General features: G+C 42.1%; 1 protein-coding gene across 11 annotated transcripts in view; it reads right to left on the bottom strand.

Moving 5' to 3' along the window:
- The window catches only part of Spidr (scaffold protein involved in DNA repair), a 261,442-nt gene that overhangs the window by 3,136 nt on the left and 242,367 nt on the right, over positions 1 to 15,939 (bottom strand). For all 11 annotated transcript variants that reach the window (XM_060391053.1, XM_060391055.1, XM_060391058.1 and 8 more), the window contains 5 exons: positions 13,165 to 13,369; positions 12,606 to 12,740; positions 4,414 to 4,507; positions 2,808 to 2,922; positions 2,414 to 2,467 (listed from right to left, as the gene is read on the bottom strand). In XM_060391053.1, coding sequence (XP_060247036.1) covers positions 2,414 to 2,467; positions 2,808 to 2,922; positions 4,414 to 4,507; positions 12,606 to 12,740; positions 13,165 to 13,369 — 603 coding nt within the window. The remainder of the gene's footprint in view (positions 1 to 2,413; positions 2,468 to 2,807; positions 2,923 to 4,413; positions 4,508 to 12,605; positions 12,741 to 13,164; positions 13,370 to 15,939) is intronic.

Below are 15,939 nucleotides of genomic sequence, written 5' to 3'. Positions count from 1 at the left end.
TAAATGTATATGTATGTATAGCCAGTGTCCAAGTAAATTCCTCATATCTAAGTGCATACACTCCTGCACACACACACACACACACACACACACACACACACACACACACTACAGCCAGTGTCCAAGTAGACTCATATACAAGATTCCTGATTTCCACACACAGGAACACATGCCCACATGACTTTCTAAAGCTCTACCACCAGGTTTTCAGCTACCAGAGTATTCTGCTTGAGAAGTTAAGTGTGCTGGAGAAACAAGATATCTCAGCAGGAAATCAAAGAAAGGAGGGAGGATTTCTGACAATGTTTCCCGGTGTCTGGGTTCCTAAGGAGACATTACCTTACAGAGCACACTAGACACTGCCGTTTTGGAACATCTGTGCTATGGTGGCACTGAGTCAGAGGGCAGACAACAGCCTCTATATGCATGAATCAGATGTGGATATTGATGATTATGGGTCTGAAGTTTCTTTAGGTAGGGAGGTAGGGTTCGTTTTGTTACTCATTTTCAAGCAGGGCGTTTCATGCTTTCCCCAACTTTCTCCACAGAGTATGTTCTTAGAAAACCCATATCCATTTCTTAAAGCCCCCACCTGAGCACTTACATCACACTGGAAACTTCTAACTTATCAGTCTTGGTGTTCTCCTGGTCTAACATCACCGATTCTTTCACCTTCCCTCTCATAAAGACCAAAAGGCAGGAGATAGATTTCAGCTAATAGATACTGCTTCCTTCCCTTTTAAACAACATAAGTTCTTCAAGTCCCTGTCTCATGCTTCCCACCTGGGTTGGACACCAACCACAAGCTGTTCTTTTCTGCAGAGATAAATGCTACCTTGGTGGATGTCTTTGTGGTGAGTCCCTCATGGAGATGGGTGACAGTAAGGACAATGTGTGAATGATGCAATGGTCTTGATTCTTAGGCCATGGTGACTGCTATATAATAAGAAAATATCAGCTTCTGTGTCCTCTAACATGGTGTCAAAGCATGACTCTTTATTCCGACAACAGTGACAGTATCAGCAGCAGCTCAGATGAAAGTTTTAGGATAGAGTACAAGGCCACTGAAGAGCTTTAAAGCTGGTGGGCTTTATTCCAGGGGGATAAAGAAACTGTGGCACCTTGTGAAGTCAGGGTTGAGAACCACAGATCAGTCCAATACCCCTCAAAGCTTATTTATGTAGCTTTTAATTTCATCCAAACTACGGCAGCCCTAGTGTAGACAGAAGAGGATTCATGCTGGCTCTGTATATGGGCTGCCCTGTTTAGCACTGGCTGGGATAGGCAGGAGGGGCTAATGAGGAACCTGACAAGAGGGTCAACACTGCATACATTCAAGCTGGAATTGGGCCATGGAGATCATTAAGAAAATACTCCTGTTTGGTAGCCAAAGTTGTTCTGGTCAGCTTCCCTGTACCACACTGAACAAGACTGATGTCTTTTCAGGTGGCAGTCCCAGACACCCCTTTCTGGGTTATCAATTCCAACAGTTATCAATGGTGCACTTATTTATAGACAGGGTTCATGTAGCCACAGGCTAGCTTCAAACTTGCTATGTAGTTAAGAATAATCTTGAACTTCTGGTCCGAAGGCCCTGTGCATGTTACATCGTCAGCCCCTTATAGTGTCCTCAACTGCCTTTTAAAAGGTAAGTGGCATTTCAAAGGGCAGAAGCTCCACTCTGAGGACCAACTTTCACAGTGTGGTAATTCTTTTTTTGGAGGCATATGCCACAGTTTACTAAGTCTTGATATAGTAATTCTCAAGGCAACCAACCCCAGAGTTCTGAGAAATAAAAACAATGATAATGTTATTCAGAGTCTATCCAGCAGTGAAAAAGCTAAAAGTATGTCACAGGGCCAGCAAGATAGCTCTGTAGGTAAAGGTATTTGTCATCAGGCCTGATGACCTGAGTTCAATCAATCTTGGAGAACCACAGGAGAGACCCAATTCCTGTAAGTTGCCCTCTAACATCTACTGTGTACGGTGGGATGTACTGATGTACACATTGATACAAACACATGCACACACATGTGCACAAACACTTAATAAATATACAAATAAATAAACGTAATAAAAAGCATGTTTTAGCAATTCTGTGTTGTGACTGGGAAGTCATGAGGAAGGACACTTGTCTCCACGCTATATGACTATAACAGAAGCCAAAAAAGAAGATTCCTACTGTCTGTTTTATGGTTGATATGTAAATAATCTCATTTCCAAAGAGGAAAGAAACTGATCCTGCCATTCTACAAGTATGACAGTGGCAAGGTGGGTATGTTTTAACATATAAGTGACTGGTGGTGTTATGGTAGGGTTTGTTGTAAATGATCACATACAGCAAAGGGGTGTTAATCAAGGGAAAACCTCACTCAGATTCAAAAGCATGCGACACACTCAGGCTGGGACTTACCCCATCCTTGGAGGTAGCAGACATCAGCAGTGAGGAAATACTTCTCTCCAACAGCTGCAGTAACAGAGAAGAAGGGCTCAATGAGATTCCAAGTGGCAAGTACTCACCCAAGGTACTCCTATCAGGAGATTTACCCTGAATGTAAGCTCTCTGTCTCCTCTTCAGAGCGACAGCCTTGGAGTCTTAGGTAAAGTAGGATACCATGTACAGAAACTGTGATAGGTAACACCCGCTTCTTCTCCCAGGGGCTGAAGAGTTCTTGCCAAATCTCCTCTTTGGTGCACACAGTTTGCCACAAGGTGAACAAAAGATCACACATATACCCCAGCTCCAGCCTCATCCTTGCAGAGTAGACACATGGAATCAAACATGAGTTTCCGGTCCCTTTCCCTACCTTGACCTTCACGGTACTCTGGGGCCTCATGGGACAATGCAGAAAGACGTGCAGCTGCCTCTTCTGAAGAGGCGACGTGACTAGTTGGGAACAGTCCCCACAGGAGAAGGAGCCTCTGTTGAGAGCAACCAGAAAGACATGTATCAGAAGAGCTGGACAGCAAAGAGAAGTTTCTTTAAACATTTAGCGAGAGAAATTTTGCTGTTAGAATTAAATTTTTGGAAAGTCAAAAGTGGCAGGAACTGGGACTGTTCTGGTGGGTTAACAGTTGCAAGCTGCGCCCTTGGATACACAAAGAGGCATTCATCATGAGGAGTACTGGGCACAGGAATCTTCTAGGAAATGAGGCCAGACTTTTAAGGCAGTCAGGGGAGTGAGTTTCCTACCCTTCTGGCAGGTCAACCTTGCTCAGCAACCCTGTTGTCTTCATTCCCACACTGCTTTCACATGGATCCCTGTTCCCTTGCCTCTTTTGACATAATCCAGAAATGACTTGTGTACTCACAAGGCCAACATCACAGTAGGCATCAAAATGATATTATTTTATATATATGGATGTTTCCCTGTAGGTTTACTGTCCATCAGATATACTCCTGGGGCTTGAAGAAGCCAGAAAAGTGCAGCTGATCCACTGGAACTAATGTCACAGACAACTGTGAGCTGCCATGTGGGTGATGGGAATCCAAACTCTGTCTGCTGAGCCATCTCTCTAGGCCCTGCTCTTTGCTTCTAAGAAACAGACAAGTTAACGACACATTTTGGTCTGTCACATGACAAAGTCCAGTGGGAGGCAGAGAGTCACTCTAGAGAAACAAATGGTACCAACACTGTGCTGCAGCATTTTATGACAACTTGACACAAAATAGAGTCATCTGAAGAGATAGAGCCTCAATTGAGAAAATGCCTCCTAAGATCTGGTGGTAGGCAATAGGGCATTATCTTAATTAATGATTGATGAGAAAGGGCCCAGTCCATTGCTGGTGATACCATCCCTGCGCTTTATAAGAAAAACAAGCTGAGCAAGCAATGGGGAGCAAGCCAGTAAACAGTACCACTCCATGGCCTCTTCATCCTGCCTCCATGACTCCGGTCCTGTTTGAGTTCCTGTCCTGACTTCCTCCAATGATGGAGTATAATGTGTAAACCAAATAAATCCTTTTCTCTGCAACTTGTTTTTGGTCACAGTGTCTCATCACAGCAACAAAGAAAACATAACTAAGACAAATATTTAGCCTTGACCTCTGCCCACCAGGGTAAGATAAGTGGGCAGGAAAGGGGTGTCTACTGTCAGCTTCTCAGTGTCCTCAGGGGAAGTCTGCAGGAGTCCTGGATCATGCCATGCAGCTTGTCCTATCTGTTCACATTTTCCCTTTCTTCTAATAATGAAGGCACTAAGGACAAAACTCAACTCTACATTTTTAAGGGCAGGAAACACCTCAAAGACTGGGTTCTCTATTAGGAAAACCCACAAAGCGGTACTACAGCCTCTATGTTGCAGCTCTGCAGAGTGGGTCCCTCAGTGCCTGCAGAACCCACATATAGGCTAGAAGGTTGCAGGACCCTCAGGCTGTGTCCTTTATGCCCTGGGGGTTTCAGGCAGCCTTACCCATCTTCTGGCTTCTGTTCCAATCTTCCATTGCCACACCGGTCACACACAGGCCATGAGAAAGCAGTGCTCTCATCTACATCAACCACAGCACCTAAGCCCAGGAACAAGAGAGACTGAATTCACCACAGACCTCCCTGGCCTCCAGAACTGCCTATCTTAGCTCTTGCTTCTTCCACAGGAAGAGCTAAGTCTGCTAACTGTTATTCCTCTTTTATGTGATTTTTCTGGCTTAACTGGTTACTTATAATTAAGAATGCATAGCCCAGTATAGTGGTGCACACCTTTAATCCCAGCACTTGCGAATCAGAGGCAGAAGGATTTTTGAGTTTTTGAGTTCGAGGCCAGCCTGGTCTCAAAAAGCCAAAAACAAACAAACAAACAAACAAACAAACAAAAACACTTACAGGGCTGGCTCAGTGGCTAAGAGTATTTATTGTGCAAACATAAGGAACCAAGATCAAATCTTCAGCACCCATTAAAAAAAAATGCCAAGTATGGCTGTACATGTACCTGTAACTCTACATCTGAGTGGGACAGAGACAGGAGGAAACCTTGGGCTTGTTGGCTTCAGGTTCAGTAAGAGACCCCGTCTCAGATGAGTAAGAGCAGGACACCTGATGTCCTCCTGCAGCCTCTGTGCATAGGCACTGGGGCATATACTACCACCAACACCATCACACACACACACACACACACACACACACACACACACACACCCCTCATACTTTTTCTGGCAAAACAATTATGATCCAATCAATGAAGATACTTGTGGCAATTTGGGATATAAAGGGTCTGAAAACCAAAACTGGCAGTCTCTCCTTTCACCTCCATCTCAGGAGGCAGAAGGCAAAATAGGTAAACACCGAGCACAAGTACCAGAAGACAAAGTCTACATTGAGAGCTGGAATAAGCCCCTAAACAGCACAGTACAGAGGCTGGCTCAGGGCCTGGGGAGGGAGTTAGGTCTGCAAGCTGTTGGCATGGGGACAGAAGGCAGTATGGCTGTACAGCTGGCAGTTCACAGTGGAGATGTGGAGAATGCAACTACCATCTGGATTACTGGTCTACTTTAGACCATCCTTGTTGAATACAGTCAATTCCATAGTAAAAGAAAAAATACAATGTGACTGAGTTTCCAAAACCTCAGAAGGACTCCTGTTCCTATTCCTCTCTCCTTCCACATATTGATCTCCTGCTTAATGTTTGTACGGTGATCAAACCACTGAACAGGTATATTCCCCGTATCATTCCCATTTTTTTTCTGTTCTTTTTAAAATTTTATTTATTTTTTATTAATTACATTTGATTCACTTTGTATCCTAGTTGTAACTTCCTCCTTCATCCCCTCCCAATTCTACATTCCCTTCTTGTTTCCTCCCACGCCCCTCCCCAAGTCCACAGATATCCTCTCTCAGGTCCTCCTCCCCTTCCCTCTGACCCTAGCCTATCAGGTCTCCTCAAGACTGGCTGCATTGTCTTCCTCTGTGGCCTGGTAAGGCTGCCCCCACCCCCTCAGTGGGAGGTGATCCAAGATCAGGCCATACCAGTCCCATTTTTGAAGCAAAATGTCTTTCTCTACTAGAACAAGCATCAGGAAACAATGTGTACAGACACTTAAGCAGAATTATGAGAACTAGAAAGTGTGGCTTATTGAAATATATTGATGCAATGCAAACTTGAATGACTTAAAAATGAAAATAGGTCTTGATTTTGAAGATCTTGCTTCAGTTAATGATGCTGAAATGTCATTATAAATGTAATCAAGAATGGGATAAGTGGATGAAGAATAGTCAGCAAAATATTTTCCATTTCTTACTGGTTATGTGAAAAATCCATATTTTTATTGTATTCACTCCTCAAAGACCCACTTTTCCTTCCTTCCTTCCTTCCTTCCTTCCTTCCTTCCTTCCTTCCTTCCCTCCCTCCCTTCCTCCCTCCCTCCCTCCCCAATCAATTTTACATCATCCCCCATATCAGAGGGTCTATGCTGCCCATGTATGCCTGGATGTGTTACTTTTCAGAAGATGGTGGTTGATTCACCAGGGCCTGTACCCTTAAAAACTGGGTTCTCCATAAAGACATGCATGGTATATACTCACTTATAAGTAGATATTAGCCATACAATATAAGATAAACTTACTAAAATCTACAGACTTAAGAAGCTAAACAACAAGGAGAACTCTAGGGAAGATGTTTAAATCTCATTCAGAATGGCAAACAGGAAAGACACCAGAAGCGATAGAAGAGAGAGAACAGGACAGTAGCCTACCATAGATGTCCCCTAAAAGGCTCCACCCAACAGGGTATGGAAGCAGATTCTTGATAAACTCAAGGGCTGTACAGAGACCGATGCACCAACCAAGGTCAATGCCTAGAGAGGACCTCAGAGCCCTGTTCAGATGTAGCTGATAGACAGCTCAGTTTCCATGTGGGTCCTAAGTTAGAGGAGCAGGGGCTGCCTCTGTCATGAACTCAGTTGCCTGCTCTTTGATCACTTTCCCCTGGCAATGTGGCCTTGCCAGGCCACAGAGGAAGAGGATCCAGGCAATCCTGATGAGACTTGATTAGCTATGGGCAGATGACAGGAGAGAAGTCCCCCAGGAGGAGAACTACCCTTTTCAGTGGATTAGATGAAAGGCATAGGTGGAAAGAGGGAGGGAGGATAGGACAGGGAGAAGATGAGGGAGGGGGCTACAATTGGGATATAAAGTGAATAAATTGTAAAAAAATAAAAATAAATTAAAAAAACCAAAACAAACAAACAAACAAACAAACAAAACTGGGTTCTTTTCTCCTAGTCACTCTTAGCTGCCTTAGTTGAGGATCTACAGAAGAAGATCCAGAGGAAGAGCGTAGGCAATGGACCAAGACACCAGCTGGTACTTAGAGTTCTGCTCATCCTGCAGCCCAAATCTTTCCCTGTAATCTTTTTTTTTTCCACATTGCAGTACTGAGGCTTGAACCTAGGGCCTGTGGATGAAAGCACTTGGATATATCCCAACCTTCTTCCTGTAAATGAATCAAAAAAGTAGGCTGCTACTAATCAAAGTTCCGTTTTACTCTAGGGTACCTGAGGGTCTTAGCAGTCCTTACATTTATGTGGGACTAAGTAATGTTCTTTCAGTTAGAGAAGAAATGTGGGATTAAAGGCATGCACCACCATACCCAACAACAATAATCCTTTTAAATAATAATAATAATGAATAATCTTACAATAAAGATTAAAACAATCATCAGCATGGATAAAAGCAAGAACAAGAATACGTTATCTAAATGAAACTTCCATTATGTATAAAAACATATTAAACATGAAAAGAGAGAACAGAACATGCCAGGATGCTAAAACTAGTAAGAGAATGCCGCCATAATTGTAATTTCAGACAGGGCAAACCCCAGAGTAATGAAAATTACTGGGGCTAAAAATGATTAAAGTAACAATAATAAGGGCAGTTCATTAATGTGTACACACCCCACAGTACATCAAAATACTCGAACAGTCAGTTGTACGCCTGTAATCCCGGCACCTTCGAGGCAGACACAGGTCGCTCTCAAGGCCAGAATATTCTACACAGAGAGTTTCAGGTCAGCCAGGGTGACATTAGTAAGATCAAAAACAAAAGTTTAAAAAATACATAAAGCAAAGAGATGGAACCTGTAGGAGCTATAAATTCATGAGTATAATCCAAAACCAACACTCCTGTTGCCTGTGACTGCCAGGTCCAGCAGAAGGAGGATGGCACAGGCATTTTCACTGATCAGCAGGATTGAACTGACATTATTTGATATTTTCGCTCAATATCAGAAAAAAAGCATTCTTATGCTTAGAGAGAAAACTCACTTCAAAAGAGCATATCCCAGGTCATAAAACACACTTAATCATTTGAAAAACAGAAATCAGGTGGAGGAGATGGTTCGCATGGTTAATTTCTGTGAAAATCTGAAGACCTAGTTTCCATCACAGGGAGACACATAAAGGTGGAAGGAGAGAACTAACTCCACAAAGTCGACTTCCACATGTGTACACCCTACATACATATCCATCACATGTGATGATGATGATGAAAAATAAAAACGTAAGTGTAGAGCTGAGTATGGTGGTTTGTAATTGGAAGGCTAAGCTAGCAGGATTTCAAATTCAAGTCTAGCCTGGACTACACAGTGGGCTGTAAGATAGGCAATATTAGGAAACCAATTCAAGCAAAACAAAACAAAGCAAAAAGTAGTGGCTAGAGAGATAAGTCAGTGGTTATGAGCACTTGCTGGTTTTGCAAAGGATGCAGGCTTTGTTCTCAGCAACTGTATCAGGTGGCTCACAACTACCTATAACTCTAGTTCCAGTACATCCAGCACCCTCTTCTTTCCTTCACACATCCCAGGTATGTATGTAGGATGCATATGATGTGTAGGCACTTACACAGACACACTAAAGAGAATGTCTGACACACAACAATAAAACAAACCAGGCATGGAGGTACTTGCCTGCAACTGCCACTCATACTCAGGACATGGAGGCCAGAGGATCAGGAGTTCAAGGGCTACAAGTGATCCTGTCTCAAGTCATCAGCAATAGCAAATAGTCCAGACCAGGCAAGTTTGTAGAAGCAGAAAGCAGACTGATGATTTCTTAAGGGTGTGGGTGGCAGCATGTAATAGGGTTTGGTTTGCTTGTTTTGCTTCAACATTATAGTGATGCTTGTACAATTTCACGGGCATATTAAAACACTTTGCATAAGCATGTAAAGGTTTTTATAAAGCTCATGAGGGCTGAAGATGTAGCTCAGTGGTACAGTATGTGACAAATATGAAAAAGACTGGGTTTCATTTCCAGAACTTCATGAACCTAAAATCAACAAAACCCAGATAGGGTCCCTGAAATCCTCCTTTACAGAAACTGAAAATGATATCTAAGAAAGTATTGGGACATCCTATGTGTGTGCTGGTGGAGGAGCAGTCCATAAAGGCCTGCCTATGCCCGTGTGAACCTCTAGCTTCCCATACAGCCTAGAACATTTCATCTCCTCCAAGGCTGTGTGTGTGTATGTGTGTGTGGCACAGCAACACAAGTATATAGTAGGAGATTGCTACCTTCCTCTGCAATCAGCTTTACCTAGCTCCAGTGTACTTTTATTATTAAATTATTTTTTATAAAGTTAAAAAAGCACTGATAGTCTTTTTATCTCTGGATTCATATATCTAACCAGCTGCTGAAACACCTCTTCCTCATGCTTCAAAAAACACGCAAACCAACTATTTTATAAGCTTATTAAAATAGAATTGATCTGAAGAGATGCTCAGTGATTAGACTGTGGACTGCTCTTGGAGAGGTCTTGAGTTCAGTTCCCAGTACCCATGCTGGGCAGCTCATAACTGTCTGTAAGTCCAGCTCCAGGAGGAGCTCTGGCCTCTGAGGGCATCTGTACTCATGTGCACATACCTCACAGATACCTACATACATACACACAATTAAAAATAAAAATATTATTAAAAATATAATTTTAACTACCTCCAAACAAAACAACCATCCAAACAAGGGATCAGTGGGAATGGAAGGGGAAAAGAGAAGGTAATAAGTGGTGAATATGATTAAAATACTTTATGTATATGGATGAAAATGTCATAGTGAAATACATTATTGTGCATAATTAATATATGCTAAATAACAATAGTAAGAACAAACAAGCAAACTGCCAAAGTCTTGAGTAGGACACAGGCATGCCCTCAAAGTTGCCTCATAGTCTATGTCCTACTGGGACAGATCTCCTGCCAATGTCTCTGGGCCTGAGTGGATGCTTGCAGGTTACTGCACATATTCTCTCTGTCTTCCTCTTGATCTGACTTATTATCCAACCCATCAGTACTCCTAAGGAAACTCACTCCTTCACTTACCCCATATTTACTTTTCTCTCACTGCATTATTCCTCTTCGCCCTTTCTACCTACAGGATGGAATCCATAGCAAACCCCTCTAGTCTTCAAAGCTAGTTTCTTAGCCACTTCCTATATCACCATCGCATTGTGCAGATGTTTGTCTCTCTTGCCTCATCAATACCGAAGCTGCCCACTTCTTATGTGAACAACAGGCTATCATTTTGACACTTGGCTGTTTCTTCAGCTTCCTCTTGGTACCTCCCACTAGTCACCAGCCTACCCCCCCTTCTCCATTGGCTTGTCAGCTGCTCTTAGTCCCAATCCTTGATGTACTTTTCAGATGTTGACTTAAGAACCACTTTGGAAATCAATCTGGCACTTTCTTAGAAAATTGGGAATAACTTTGCCTCAAGAACCAGCTATACCTCTCCTGGGTATATATCCAAAAGAGGCTCTGTCATACAAAAAAGACACTTTCTCAACTATGTTCATAGCAGCTTTATTTATAATAGCTAGAATCTGGAAACAACCTAGATGTCCCTCAACCCGAAGAATAGATATAGAAATTGTGGTACATTTACACAATGGAATACTACTCAGCTAAACACAAAGACATCATGAAATTTGCAAGCAAATGGACAGAGCTAGAAAAGATCATCCTGAGGTAACCTAGATCCATAAAGACGCACATGGTATGTATTCACTTTTAAGTGGATTTTATCCATATAGTGCAGTATAAGCACACTACGAGGCACAGATTCAAAGAAGATAATAAGGAGGACCCAAGTGATGGTGCATAATCTCACTTGGAAGGGAAGATAGAATAGACAGAGGTAGTGGCTGAAGAGAGAGAGAACAAGGTAGGAGAGGGAGCACAGAGAGTTAAGAGGGTGGAGATCAGATCTGAGGAAAGTGAGGATGAGAGGACAGAAGGGCTGAAGAGAAAAGATAAACTGAGGGTGGGGGCATCTCTGTGATAAGCTGGAGACCTAAGACAGGGCATGAGGGGATATGAGGGGAATTCAAGCAAAGACTCCTAGATGCAGAGACCATAGGGACTGAAGAGGACATTATCTAACTAGACTAATTTTCTAGTAAAGGGCAGGGAATATCAACTCACACACAAAAACTTCGACCCAAAATTTACCCTGCCTACAAGGTGTGCAGGATAAAGATAGAGCAGATAGAGCAGAGATTACTTAACCAATGCCTGGCCCAACCAAAGACCCACCCTATCAGAGAATGTCAAACCCTGACACTATGAACAATACTCTGCTAAGTCTGCAGACAGGAGCCTGTCAGAGTTGTCCTCTGAGACGCTCTACCCAGCAGCGTCTCAAAACTGAGACTCATAGCCAAACATTGATCGATGTAGGGATTCTTGGGGAATAGTGGGAAGAAAGAGAAAAGAATCTGGAAGTGACAGGAGCTCCATAAGAAAAACAACAGAGCAAACTAACCAGGGCCCAGAGGGGTTTCCTGAGACTAAAGCATCAACCAAGGACCACATGTGAATTGGATGTAGGCCCCCTACAAAGATGTAGCAGATGGGCAGCTTCAGCTTCAAGTGGGCACTCTAGTAAGGGAGGTGGAGGTCGCAAGGACTCACTTGCTAAATTTTAGATCACTTTCCCCTGGCGAGACTGCCTTGACAAGCCATAGGGGAGGAGGATATGTTCAGTCCTGATGCAACTTGATGAGTTGGGGTAGAAGGGAAAGAGGGCTCCCCTTTTCTGAGAAAAAGGAGAAAGGGAGGGAAAGAGGGTATGACTGGGAGGGGAGGAGGGATGGGGCTATAAGGATATAAAGTGAGTAAAATAAATTAATGAGAAAAAAAGGAATTCAGGTATTTAAATGAGTTGTTTGCTTGTTTATTTATTTTTGGTGTGTGTGTGCATGCACACATACAAACACTCATGCTACACACAGTCACACTTGTGCAGAGGACAGAGAACAACTTGTGGGAATTGGTTCTCTTTTTACACTGTCAGTGACAAGTATTGAACTCAGTTCACTGGGTTTGAGGACAAACACCTTCATTTGCTGAGCTATCTCAGATCTAAGGGAGCCTTCCTAAATCTTACTCTACAGTCTGGAAGCTGCATTTGACACAATGGAGTCCTCTTTGTTTGTGTACATATCTGATTTATATCTTCCCGTATAGACTCCTATTTCAAAACAAAAGACTATCTTATTATTCTGTCCATATATACCCAATGTCTAGAACATAGACACTCAATAAAACTTACTGAGCATTATAGTTAAAAATAAAATGGCATGTAAGACAACAGAAATTCTGCATCCAATCCAGGGGCTACCAACCTTGAATCCTGCAGATGGAGTTGACAGGAGTGAGGGAATTCAGTTCATCTAGTGTCACTGGGCCAGGTAAGTCAACAGAAGGTACAAAAGCTTTCTGGGGTAGGAGGACTGTCCGTTCAACACAAAGAATCTGACCTGTCATGGAGACACTTCAGATTATTCAAGCAATAAAGGGAAGCATGAAATTCCCAGCCAGTTTCCTTCATTAGCTACTGCAAGCCTTGTAGGAAGGAAGGCACAGATAGGAGCTTATCTGTTTCAAGTGTCAGGCATGTCCAGCATGTAAGTGAGTACATGGAAGTACATCTTAAAGACACCAGTGAATTAAAGAGAAAAGAACACAGATACTACATTCATATACAATTGAAAAGAGTGAATTTTATGGTATTCAACTTAATACCCAAATAAAATGAAAAAACAAAAATTCTGTATGTTTGATTCCCAAAAATGTAATGGACTAAAACATACAACATCATCATCATCATCATCATGAAACAAGGTCTCAGTGTGTAACCCAGGCTGTTTTACTACTCAAAGCAACGAAGAGAAACTGGCATACCCTTGTCTCGAAGAGCATCCCTGAAGAGTATATTATGAGGCACAGGCATGGCAAGTTCTTCTAGAACTTCTGGGCCCAGCACACATGAGGGGGCTACACAGATTGGCAGTGTTTTGGGAAGATAGTGCTCCCTTTCGTCCTGTGTTTGTAGGGTGGTATCAGTCACCAGCAGCCAGATCTCCTTTTGTGCCAAAAAATTCTTTAGCTACAATTTCAAAGTTAAAAAACTATTAACTCTGGATATCAAAAACCTTTTAAAAGCAATTTAGTGATTATTTATACTCATAATTTAACATACAATCTCAAAAATACTTTAAAACATACAATAAAGTTTACAGATCAAGGTTATTAGTATGCACTGACACAGTCACCTCTGCTCTGTGCCTGTCACCATCCTCTAAAAGGTGCAGTACAGCCCTCACTGGCAGTTTCCTACTTGTCCCTGAAACAGTCAGGAGGAGCTCATTTTTCTTCTCTCCCAGCCAATGTCTATATGTACAAAGTCCTGCTTTCTGTTGAGTGCACAGCTACTCCTGAGGGTTAGGGACAGATTTCACCTGACCTTGCTGATGACTCTGGAATGGAACAAGTGTAACAACTCTGTCGCACATGCAGCAGAGTTCATTGTGATCAGTTTTGTCTTTCTTCTTCCCTTTCATATATTTTAAAAATATTATTTTTGGCATTTGCAGGAGTTGTGATACTTTTGGAAGTTGCAGTAAACTGGTGTTCTGCCTCTACTAGTGAATCAGAACTTACATCAGTACAAACAAATGCAAGTAAAGGACAATGCATAGGCCCAGGACCTGAGCTGGTTTAGAGCTCAGTTGGTGTGTCTGGAGTGGGTGGTATGCTTAAGAGATGTGGGTTGGGGTGAAGAGGGGGTCCTATACCATTATGAAGTTTATTACATAAAATAAGTCCTACTGAGGATAATATAAACAGAGACAGCTTTCTCCCTGTTGGTATGGGAAGGTTTTATTTATTTATTGAAACCGGATTTCATGGTATCCAGACTGGCCTCAAATTCCCTATGGAACCAAGGGTCATCTTAAAACTCCTTATCTTCCTGCTTTCATCTCTAAGCCACCACATTGAGATGGAGAGGAAATTACACAAGGGAATCCTAGAGCAAATTCTGTGATAATGGTTTATGGCAGGAAGTAATGGTATGCCACATGACTTTTGGCAGACAGGCCAGGTGTGCATGGGATACATCCATATCTGTCGCCATGCTCTAAGCATAGAGAGGGCCTAGAAATAATTACTTTCCAATAGAAGCAAGCCTACCTAGAACCAGATATTGGCTTTAAATTTCACCAGCACTCCCTGGAGAAAGGGCTGAGTCTATAGCCCCAAAAGCAGGTTGAAAAGATTGTTTAGTGGATAAAGGAGCCTGCTGCCAAGCTTGACAATCTGAGTTTCAGTCCCAGGACTCATGTGTTATAAGGAGAACTGAATCTCATAAGCTACCCTCTGGCTTCCACATGTACCTGTACATGAACACATACATAGACAGGCACACATACAAACATGCATTTGTACACATATGCATGTGTACATTTACATACACTGAAAGGCAAAAATCATGAAAACAAACCACCAAATGTCAGCTGGAAATATCTTACTGTGTCATAAAGGAAGGATTAAAGAATGTTGTGTTATAAAATCCCACAAACAAAAGCAACTTGGAAGAGAAATAATTTCTTAGCTAATAGCTCCAAAGGGGACACAGTGCATAACAATGGGGAAGGCACAATAACAGGAACATGGGGCTGGTTTGACAACCAGAAAGCAGAGAGACACATTTCAGCTACCAAAATGAAGGAGGAAAAAAGAGGGAGAGAGGGCGGGATCTCATAGCCCACCCCAAGTGAGATACTTCCTCCAGAAATTTCCTAAAGGTTTCATAAACTTCCCAAACAGTACAACCAACTGGAGACCAAGTATTCAAAGTCGTTTCTCCTTTGGAAGACATTTTTCATTTAAAATACCATAGATATGAATATGTTCAAAGAACCAATGAGATAGCTTAAATCTGGAAAACCATGAACACCAAATGAATGACAGTAACAGACTATATAAGACCTATTGAATAAAAAATGAGGGGACTTGAATTTTTTATCTTAGCCATTCTGATGGGTGTAAGATGGAATCTTAGAGTCATTTTGATTTGCATCTCCCTGATGGCTAATCACATTGAACAATTTTTTTAAAGTGCTTCTCGGCCATTTGATATTCTTTTGTTTAGAGTTCTCTGTTTATCTCTGTGCCATGTTTTAAAAATTATATTATTTTGTTTGTTGGTGTTTAATTTCTTGAGTTCTTTATATATTTTGAATATTGGCCCTTTGTCAGATGTAGGATTAGTGAGGATCTTTTCCCAGTCTATAGACTGTTATTTCATTCTATTGACAGGGTCCTTGACCTTACAGAAACTTCAGTTTCAAGAAGTCCCATTTATTATTTGTTGATTGTAGAGCTTGAGCTGTTGGTGTTCAGGAAGTTGTCTCCTGTGCCAATGAGTTCAAGACTCTTCCTACTTTCTTTTCTAATAGATTTAGTGTACCTGGTTTTACGTTGAGGTCTTTGATTTACTTAGATTTGAGTTTTGTAACTGATGGGCAGCTCAGGCCTCGTGTGAGTTCCCTAGTAAGGAGAGCAGAAGCCCTTTCTAACATGCACTCTCTTGTCAGTTTTTCAATTACTTCCCCCTGGAGGGACTGCCTTTGCCAGGCTACAGGGAAAATGGACATGCTCAGCACTGAAATGGAG

This window comes from Meriones unguiculatus, chromosome 9, assembly GCF_030254825.1.
Source record: "Meriones unguiculatus strain TT.TT164.6M chromosome 9, Bangor_MerUng_6.1, whole genome shotgun sequence".
Lineage (NCBI taxonomy): Eukaryota > Metazoa > Chordata > Mammalia > Rodentia > Muridae > Meriones > Meriones unguiculatus.
This window is presented reverse-complemented; position numbering and strand designations above follow the sequence as displayed.